This window comes from Lactuca sativa, chromosome 5, assembly GCF_002870075.4.
Source record: "Lactuca sativa cultivar Salinas chromosome 5, Lsat_Salinas_v11, whole genome shotgun sequence".
NCBI lineage: Eukaryota > Viridiplantae > Streptophyta > Magnoliopsida > Asterales > Asteraceae > Lactuca > Lactuca sativa.
The window spans coordinates 192,624,243-192,635,768 of NC_056627.2; the positions used below are offsets into that span (position 1 = coordinate 192,624,243).

An 11,526-nucleotide genomic window follows, 5' to 3' on the forward strand; every position below is an offset into this window, starting at 1 on the left:
TTGGTTTGAGGGATTCGGACAAACTCTAGGGCGTGTCTGAACTCAAACTGAGGATTTGGTAATTTTTTTCAAAAATGAAAGAAAAATGATTTAAAAAGGGGAAAACATGGTTTCTAATACAAGAAAGGGTGGTGTGTATGCAATCGAATGAGCTCAAGTAAGTTTCTCCGAAAATACCCATACATGTTATCTAGTATGATTTTATTTATGAATCTGTGAATCGCATGCTAGTTAGGGCTAAGGATCTGCTCAATTTTTTATGATGGAATGCTAGGAGAGATGCCTCGTATGCATATTGTATGAGCTTATAGACTTGCATGCTTGTTCTGATTAGCCAATGATATGTTGGCCTGATATGTGATGCCTTGTAGCCTAGGAAGCATGGGATGCTAGATTGGGTATAATTTGTATACGTAAGGTAATCAGTTGCGGGAGTGGGAGCTCCTAGTATGAGTTACAATATGTAGGATTGGATGCTCGTGATTTTTTTATGGATTGGAGTGCTACTGCACGAATGTTGCTTGCTTTATGCTTTGTGTAACTCTTAGGTTATGGGAGTTAGCTACAAAGTGAATATGTTAAGTCATATGTGGCAAAGGCTGGATAATCTTAGAGTGACGGATTTGACCCTATTACGCAGCTCTTGTTTGGGTCTAACCATTTTAAGGATGATTCTGTTACTCAAAGGATTATCTAAACTTTGTTGCATGTGATTGTATTCATGAGGTATGTGACTAAAATTGTGGGGAGTTCTTCAGCAGTTGATGGCAGGCTGAGGTCAGAAACCTAGGAAAGCCTAGGGATTGCTTTAGTGAGTTTTGTTGCGTTGTTTAGCGAGTATTGGTGTATGGATTTGAGAAGGTGACTTAGAAGATTCGGGAGGATTCTTGAGGAAAGTATGGATAGGTGTGGAAGGTAGTATTGGGCCCATACTACTGAAAGCACAAGATCTATACTCGATTCGGGAAGAGTATTGGAGAATCTAGGAAGCCTGTGGGATGAGGATTCTTGGATATATTTGGATCTCTTGCATGTTGTTTTCGGTACGGTGTTGAGAACTTAGGAATCGGGCTCAGGTTCTGGTTTCGCCTCGGGTGCAGGTATTAAGCCAATCAATGCGTGGATGCGGGAATTCATCTCATCGGAGGTTACCCGTAGTATTTTAGAATGGACCCTGGTGGTCTTGGGTTCAGTCAAGTAAAAGATTTTGTGGATTGATTCAATGCTTTCGTAGTTAACCTATTCAACACATAGATGGCGTCACTCACTGCTTCTCCCCATAGCATGTGTGGAACCTTCATCGTCATCAAATTGCTTCTCACCATCTCAATTACTATGTGATTATTCCTTTCTACCACCCCGTTCTGCTGTGGGGAATATGGTGAGGTGAATTGTCGATCGAGTCCCGTTTCATTGCAATAGGTGGTGAATTGATTTGACAAAAATTCACCACACTTATATGTTCTTAAAATTTTGATCTTCTCACCAGTTTCATTCTCTACTTTAGCTCTAAAATTCTTGAACGATTGGAGAGCTTCCTCTTTTGTTTTTAGCAAGTATACCCACATTACCCTGTTGTAGTCATCAGCCAGGAGCATGAAGTACTTGTTACCTGCTGGTGTGGGGGTGAGACTGGACCACACAAGTCTCTGTGAATCAACTCGAGCTTCTTCTTGGCCCTGAAACTTCTACACGATGGATATAGGTTTCTTGATTGTTCTCCACCCAGGCAGCCTTCACATGGCTGGGATGACATAACAATCCTTCGAATTCCTTCAATCATCCCTTTCTCAGACATCCATTTCAAAGAAGCAAAATTTACATGAACTAGCCTTGAGTGCCAAAGCTAGGTTGGGCCATCAATTTTGACAACTAGACACTTTGGACTAACTTCTCTTAGCTCTATCTTGTAGAGACGATTTGGAGACCTTTGTACCTTCATGAGCAGCCTCATTTTTGAGTCATAGATCCTCAGAAAGTTCTGCTTGATTCTGATCTCATCTCCACCTTCTGAGAGTTGGCCAAGGCTTATAATATTGCTACACAACTCAGGTATATAGTATATTTCTTTTAATTTCCTTTGCTCGCCATTTTTTCATTGGAAACTAATCATACCCCTTCCTTCAATTCTAACTTTTGAGTTGTTACCAAACTTTACATAGCCTTGGATTGTGGTGGCTAGTTCTTGGAATTTGCTTCTTTCTCCAGTCATGTGGTTGTTGGCCCCTGTGTCTAGATACCACATGTTGGAATCACACCCAACATCCCCATTTGATCTCAGCTTCGGTTGACCTTCTCTTCATTCAAAAAAAACTTCCCTTGTCTCTTCTTTAGCCTCAAAGGATGACCATAACAAGGTTGGGTCATTATCTTCCTGGATCAAATTGCTTTCATGATTTCTTTCTTTCCTTGGGTTCTTGCACTCAGCCGCATAGTGCCCGAACTCTTGGCAGTTGTAACATTGTATGTCACTTTTGTCTTGGCTGTGACTTCTTTCTTTCTGCTAGTTAGAACCACCCCTGCCACGACCACCTTGTCCGCCACTTGGACCGCCCCTGCTCCGGCCTCTTCCTCTTCCTCGTGATGATCCACCACGATTGCCTTTTAGGGCTGACTTTGAACTTCTTTCTCCTTTCTTCTTGTTTCTCTCAGTCCACTGTTGGTGGGTTAAGAGAATCTTTTTTTCTTCACTTTCACCATGCCCCTTCAACCTTTCTTCATGAGCCTTAAGCCTCCCGATGACCTCCTCAATTGTCATTGTTTCTAAGTCTCCAAATTGCTCAAGTGTTGAAGCAATATGGAGAAACTTAGTGGATATTGCCCTAAGCAACTTCTTCACTACATAAGACTCATTCACTGTGTCCCCCAATGTACGCAAAGAACTCACTAAGTTGCTTATCTTGGCAGCAAAATCATCGACTTCTTCTGATTCCTTCATGTTTAAGGATTCAAACTCATCTTTCAATGTTTGAATCCTTGCTGTCTTGACACGATCCGCTCCAAGGAACATTACTTTCAAAGCATCCCACGCTTCTTTAGCTGTCTTTTTCTCGGATAAGGACAACAACGGGTCTTCGGGTATCCCTTGGTAGATGGCAGTCAATGCCAACTTATCTTTTTTAACCTCCACAACTGTGTTGGCTGTTTTGGGTTCCACTGCATCCCAGAGTCCTTGGGCTTGCATAAAGACTCTCATCTTTATAGCCCATGTAGAGTAATTACTTCTTGACAGCATCGGGTAGTGAAAAGTGATCAGGCCTTCCTTCTCCCTATTTCCATTACTTCCTGACATCTCTTCACAAGATTGGTACTTTGGCATGCAACAACCAGGCTTTGCTCTGATACCAAATGTTGGTACTTTGCAGTGTCAACAAAGTCTTGTCTACCAAAGCAAGAAACACAACACAGAAAAACAAACTGCACAGGGGACAAATATTGACAAATGACAGGGAGGGGTAAAACTGGAATAAACGGTTTTAGAGAAAAATTGCATAGTGAACAGAGAAACACAGAGGATAATTTGAGGCAAAGTACTCTTTATTCACTAAATAAAAACAATGAACTGGGGATACAAACAACATACATTTGCCTATGAATTTAAACTAGAACTTAGCAAAAAACTAGGAAACAAATTTGATTGGTTGCTACTTTGATTTATTCTAAAACTAATAAAACGTGCATAAAAACAATTCTGAATTAGTCTTAACAGTTTCGTAAACCCATGCAAATGTGCTCTTCGCTACATATAAAAGTAAAAAAATGATTTCGATTAAATTCACTTAAGCAAACATATCAAAATCATACACAAAAGAAACTAAAAAACCCCAGCTTAACACCATTAACGCATGGAAGGAAAATTAATAGGCATATTTTGATAAAGAAAAAATAATTAATTATTTGCTTCTTTGCACACTCACATGCCGTAGAACCAATTTGTGAGAAGAAATATCCAACTAATGAACTAGAACATAAGTTTGTTTATTAACAATTCAAAATTCATTTGCATGTAATATATATACTAGATATGAGGAGTCGCATAATTTTCATGGAGAAAGAGCTAATCAATAGACAAGAGCCTAAAACTCAAAGAAAAAAGAAAAAAGAAAAGAAAAAACCCTATGTATATACAAACTAGTTCCGACGGGAACCCATGGGTAGCAGCTCAGAAAAATTCAGAACCAAAACCGGGACCACTTAAGCCGCGCGGTTCCTAGACTTTAGGAACTGGAATCAGCGGTTCGGAGGCAGTTCTGGTTCCGAAAGCAGGTATCCGGTTTAGGTGCTCACCCCTACAATTAGGAATGCCTATATGACCTTAATTCACTTGTTGCGACAACTCAGCAAAAGTCTGCTTAAATTATATAGGATAAAGATGTTGGTTACAACCTCTTGCAATCTTATCCCAATACTCTTGATGTCCCTCATAAACTTGACATCCCAAAAAAAATAACAGTACTGATCGAAGGAAGTGTTTAATTATTAGTAATGGAAGCAACTACTAATTGTTAGTTTGAGTAATTTGTACAAAGTGATGGATGCAGGTATTAAATTATTAGATATATAACTCAAGTCTTTTCTATCCACTTGACATCCTTTCTAGTTCTACTTTATTGTCATGGAAGCTAGTGTTAAATTATTAGATGCAGTTTGAGTTTTTTCTACATAACTTTGTATACATAGATGATAGTTTGTGACTAAAGGTTAGATGTGTTTTTCAATGGCTGAAAAGTAGAACTAGGGAGGGTTTAAACCTCCAATGGGAGCGCCGGTGTAAAAGCCCTGTGAATACGCTGGTGCGTTGTTTTAATATATTGCCCTCTTGTTAAAAAAAAGTATTTAGTTATCTCTACGTATAGTTTTAGGTAAAAAAAACAATTTGTCCATTTTGAAGGATAAACTATATATTGTTGTTTTTTCTTGCATATCTCTCACTTCTTTATTCTAATATAAGAATAAGAATATGTCTATTTGTGTTATCTTATTAGATATTCTAATTAATATGATGTTACTTATCAAACTATTAATTATTCATTTCAAATTTTAAATTTTAAATTTCTCAACCTATATAATTGCATTAATTAAATTATTAACATTAGAATAAAAATTAAAACAAAATTATTATAAGATCATGTATTTATTTAAATCAACAATTATAATTTTATATAATTAAAACTTTTAATTAGTAATTTATTTAAAATAATTGATACATAATTTTGAATTTTTACTATTAAAATTTAATTAATTTTATAACCGTGATTCTCACATGTTATAAACTAGTAACTAACAAAGATGACCGGGTATTAACTGTTTATTATTATTTATTTATTTTTGTCGGTTCCAAAAAAAAATTAATAAACAGTTAATACACCAAATGTGTGAGATCTTGTATAATCCGTGGTGTTATCATTTCTCAAGCTGGTCACGTCAACTAAGGCCTTGTTTGGTAGCCTTTTAATTGGAAAATTAAGAGGCAATCACTTAATTTTTAAGATCCAGACTGTTTGATAACATCTTAATTTATAGCTCTTAATTTTTAAAATGTCACTTAAATTTTCAGATCTTGAGATGTATCTGAATTAGAAAAAAGAACGCGCGTTCCTTTTTTGCCCTGGTAGCCCCTTTCCCTTTCTCGTTCTTTCACAACAGCCGACCCCTCCTTCCCCTACATCTCCAGTCGCACGATTACAACTCTCTGACATCATCCGTTCGCGTCCGTTAGATCTGCAACGCCGCCTCCGACTGCATCGCTTATGTCGCCTTCGCCTCCAGGTCGTGCTGCTTCGCCCTCGACATCTTCTTCAGGTAAAGTTTTAGCCTTCTCTTGCTATGTAATTTGAGTTTAATGATTGAAAATCGAGTATCAGAGTTGTTTCCCCTGAAATTCGAGTATTAGAGCATCGTTCTAATAACCACAACTTTAGGTCCTGACTGAAGTTGATTTATGTATCTATATATTTGTCTGTGTGATGTTTGTATCTCTTTATCATCTCCACTGATTTTTCACTTTTCATCATTTCACAATTCTTGCCAAGATGCTTTCAAAGACAGTAAAATCAACATGGATTTCTTTCTCCTTTTTGGTCTCTGTGTCATTTATTCCCTTTTTCATATGGCTAACCACGGAAATAAAACAACCCCTTTAAAAGTAGGTTATTATTACTTATATTTAACCCTTATAAAAATGAATCCAAAACAAATGGTATATGCAAGAACATAGTCCAATAGTACTGTTGAAAATCTAACGAATATAGCAATGCACTTGGAAATTTTTAACAAGACGTTTATGGCAGTGAAAGTGCAAAGTAAAGGTTGTCGTATTCAAATAAGAGATTTTTCAAAGTATAAGAAGAAAAAGAAGAATGCTATAATAAACAAATAATGTTGTATAAACAAATAAATATGGTGAGAAATGGTAAACTTTAGAACCATAACATGAAAATGGAAGGAAATTACACAAATCACCCTTATGTTGTTTGTTTGTGTGCAACCGCACTCCTGTAACGCCATACATACAGGCAAATTTTATATAAACAAGGTCTCATTTCCTTGACTTGTTTATTACTCTCATTTTCCTATTACAACATTTTACTTGCTCTCAACACTTACCCAATTATAGCAATGTCATTTCATTTTCACCAACAGAAGTAAATTCCTAATAAGAAAAAAAAATTAAGTATGATGTCATAGTTGGTGATGGATTTGATATGCAGTTTCTCTATATATGTTTAAAGTGTTTATTTGTTTCCTTGTTGAATTTGGATTTGTAGGTTGAAATGTTTGAAAGAAAAAATTGAGGGGCTATCGTGTTTGATGTAATGATGGACAAGGAGTACAAATTGATCATCAATTGTTCGGTTGCAAGTTTGTTGTCATTTATATCTCAACATTCGATGTCAAATATTTTGTTTTTTAACTTTGAAATCTTTGGGATGTAAAAAATGATGTTATTTTTGTAAATATATGTCAAAAAGATATTATAAATCATTGAAGATAAATTTTAATTTATATTAATTTCGATTTTATATGGTGTTATATATTTTTTTTAATTATTCAGCAAAAAATAATACAAAAAGGTAAAATGGTCATTTTGATAATTCAGCATAGCAATTCAAAGGTTCCAACCAAACAACATTTTAAAAGTTCAGATCTTAAAAATTCAGACCCTCTTAGAAATTCAGATCTCTTAAAAATTCAGATCTTAAAAATTCAGATCCTGCCAAAGAGCCTCTAATACCCATTAAATTTTGTTTCCAAAAGTCAAATATGATTGTTCCAAGATATATAGATTAAATATATTAGATGAGCCGCTTTGAACGGGGATTTTAAGTATAATCATCTCGGTTCTATTGACCATGTTCTAAAAGATTACATTACACGATTATATGGCTTGATTGACTTTTCATTTAGTTAGGGTAACTTTTGGTGGTCGATAATTATGTTCATAAAATCCGAACCAATGACAGTATATACACTTCAATAATATTAAAAGTCATTTAATAAATACTGTTATTATTATTATTAAATTATGGCAAAATCAAGTCTTCCTGTTAGTAGTTAACTTCGAGTAGGCCAACATGAGAAAGGCCTTGGCGTTGACATGTCTATATAAATCTGCTTAATGATCTTTAGAAATTACACTTGAATATACCAATATTCGAAAATGCTTTTGCTTTTACAAATAATTGTTATCACTCTATCCTTCATCTCTCTTGAACATGAAGCCTTAGCTGCACTACCTTACACTTCCGTAGTTCTTCCGATACATAAACATACCGATGCTTCTAAACCTCTTTATAGTGTTCAAGTCATGACAGCCTACGTAAACATGCAATTCTTAAGCCAAAATCTCCTCATAGACACAGATGCTCCTATCATATGGCGCACTTGTTCCTTGCAATGGAACATGTATCAAGGCAGTTGCCCAGCCGACACACAATGTGCCTTTCCTGTTTCTTGTGAAGAATATCAGTGCACCGAAGTACGAACTTCTTTCTCATACAAGAATCCTTATTGCCAACGAGAAACCAACAAGTCAACTTTACCTGGTTGGGGAGAATGTACGTGCCCAATCAATGTGGTCAACCCCATTGATTCATCGTGTGTCCAGGCCCAACTCAACTATGACGATTTCACTTTCAATCAAAGCAATGGTGGAAATGTTTATACCGGATTATATGGTGCTTACCCTAATGCTGCATGTGCTCCTTCTTCATCACTCCAATCATTCCCTGCAAATGTTACAGGTGTCATGGCACTTTCGTCATCACCTTATGCCTTACCAGCTAGATTAGTTGACCCGCTTAAAAGAGTAATAGGTCTATGTTTGCCTAGCACCTTGTCTGCTCTTGGGGTTCTACTTTATGGAGATAGTCCTTATTACCTTCTCCCCCAATCTACTGTTGACGTAAGGAGTTATCTTTCTTATACTCCATTGATAAACCATCCAGATTCTTTTGGATACTATATAGGTGTGAATAACATTGTGATCAAAAAGAGATCCATTACTATTCCGGCTGATGCCATCACTAAGATTAGTACAACCGAGCCTTACACCATTCTTAGAACTGACATTTATAATCCTGTGGTTCGGAGGTTTTCAATGGTTACAAAACGTATCCCTCAGGCAACTCCAGTCCCACCTTTTGGCCTTTGCTTTAGCAGTTCCACAAATGGTACACAAGTATCCTTAAAAGTTCCTGATATTGATTTTAGTCTACCGGAAGGAAAGAAGTGGACAATGTCCGCGGCTAACTCCATTAAGCAAGTGACACCGGACGTTGCATGTCTGGCACTAGTGGACGGTGGTGCATCCTTTGAACCTGCAATCGTGATCGGAACCTTTCAGATGGAAGATAACTTTCTGGTGTTTAATTTGGAGAACTCGACGTTTGGGTTTAGTTCTTCTTTATTACGTAAGAAGACTTCTTGTTCAAACTTCAACTATACGTTGGTTAGCAGTTATTGATCAATATGGCATATTCAACTGGGAAGTGAATGTGTATCCATCAAAAGTTGATCACCTAATAAAGATTTTCTTGTTCGGTGTCGCTTATATATGTAGTAATAAACTGGACTATCGATGTACTACGTTAAAGAAATAATAACAATGAACCGAATACTTTAATATGTCCATTATTTAATTTGGTAGCATAAATAAATAGATTGGATTATGTTGGGGTGTCAAAATTCAAATATAATCATAATATAACTTAAAAATATAAAACTATATATACTTTGAAGAATAAAATAGTAAAAAATATGAAAAAAAAAAAAAAGAAAAACAAATGTTTCTTCTACTTTTAAAGTTTGAAATGTACAAGAACTTCAAATTTTAAAACATGAAAAAAAAATGTGAAGTTCTCTCTCCCCTCAAATATAACTTTCTATTTAAATGAGAAGATAAATAATTGAGAAAACCTAAAAAAAAATGGTATTGTTTTCTTAAATTTAGTGCAACTAGTTTATTTTTGCAAATATTGAGTTTTTGGAAAGTTTCTTTATATAGGCTTGGAATAACTATTTTACTTTATATTTAAAATTTTCAATTTATTAGATTTTTATTAATTGCTATTAAAAAAAGAGAAATTAAATACTCTCATATATTTCTTCCTACGTATCCTCATATCCATTTTAAATGGTGATATGTATCACACAAATTTATTAAAATATTATTATTTTCATTAAATATTACAAATGTCATCATTTAAGATTGACAGAAAGATATGTAGGAAGAAAATATAGAAGGATATTTAATTTTTCTAAAAGAATTGTCCCACAACACTCCACCCTCTCTCCCTTCAAACCTTATGACCAATATTAAATGGATCCTAAAAGTATTTTCATGTCTATCGATTTCTCTTCATCATAACTACTACTAATATCACATCCACTACAAGAAGATTGGGCAACAGCGGCGACGAAGGGTGGGCTTGTCGCCACTAGTACCTTCAGCGGCGACATGTCGCTGCAAATGCGTCGCCGGTATTGTTTCGTCGCTAATACGCTGAATGTCGCCGCTAATACTCAGTGTCGTCGCTAATACCAGGCGTCGCCGCTAATACTGATCGTCGCTGCTAATAGTGTGTCGCCGCTAATAACGTTATGTCGCCACAAAAGCTGTCGCCGCTAATACTCTTTTGATTTTTTTTTTAATTTATTTTAACATTAAATTTATAATCAATCAAATTATTAATCCATATAGCATTTGAGAAATCTGATATGTTTTTATAGAAATATTAATACATATTATACAATCAATCCAAACTATCATACCACATTAAGTATTCTTCCAAATTACAAAACGTTTCATAAAATCCTAAAATAACTACTCGTCCTCATCATTATCTCCTTCATTATTTGGTGGCGGCAATGAGCGAAACCACTCTTCCAATGTTGCAGAACAGGTCGGGTCTTGTAGTATTGTTTGGAGCATTTGCAACTATAAAGAAAACAAAATATATTAACAACATATCAGAATAACATTATAATTAATTATATCATTCTACAAAATATCAACATATCAAATACACTTAAACATACATCTACTTTCCATTATAGCATTGTACTTTCCAAAAATTACCAAACTACAAAATATCAATATATCAAACCATAACCAACATATCATTATACCATTCTACTTTCCATTATATCATTACTTTCCAAAAATTACCAAACTATAAAATATCAACATATCAAATCATAACCAACATATCATTATAGCATTCTACTTTCCATTATAGCATTTACTAACAATTACCTGTGATTGTGGTTGTTCTTGTGTCATTGGTTGTTGTTGATCATACATAGACACAACGGTAGGGGGTTTACGTCCAATGCCTCTGATATGTCCGCGTCGAACACCCAATATTATTTCAAAACAATCTTTTATATCAGTTGGTGCTAGACTGCTTGCCTCAGAAGTAGCTTGGGTTCGTTGGTTTATCTCTTCGAGTAAAGCATTCTGTATTTTTTAAAAATAATAAAAATCATAAAAATTAGATTACTAAATACCTTTGACGATATAAACACTTATATGAAAAATACAAATTAACCACTTACGTATTGTTGCTCGACTGCAGGACTATAAAGTACCCCTTGGCGATTGGAATTAGCTTTAAGAAAAGCTTCAATTCGACTGATATCCTATTTAACATTAAAATTTAGATTAGTTATACTTTAAATAAATATTTAAATATATCATAACTTACTTCTTTGAAACATGCATTGTTGTATGAGCTCGACCCCCCCTCTGTTTACAACTACTTGTTTTGCACGACATTCCTTGTTTGACGTCGAACGCCTTAAAAATTCTGGCGTTTGAAAATGTTCGACTGCCTTCGCCCAATTTTCATGTGACATTCCGTTAGGGGGGTTGTTTAATGCGGCTTGGATATCTGCAGCCCCCCCCCCTCCCCGATTTCCTTAAAATAAGCATGAGCTTTACTTTTTCGGCCTCTGTAAACTTTTGCAAGACTCGAATCAATGCTCCGCAACAATTGAGCACGCTCCGGATCCATTTTAACCTTA

General features: G+C 35.4%; 1 protein-coding gene across 1 annotated transcript; it reads left to right on the forward strand.

Annotated features, from left to right (window-relative positions):
• The first annotated feature begins 7,643 nt into the window (after positions 1 to 7,643).
• LOC111904810 (chitinase CLP) lies at positions 7,644 to 9,126 on the forward strand. The gene has a single exon (XM_023900527.3). The coding sequence runs from the start codon at positions 7,661 to 7,663 to the stop codon at positions 8,963 to 8,965; it is 1,305 nt and encodes a 434-aa protein (XP_023756295.1). The 5' UTR covers positions 7,644 to 7,660; the 3' UTR covers positions 8,966 to 9,126.
• The last annotated feature ends 2,400 nt before the right edge of the window (positions 9,127 to 11,526 follow it).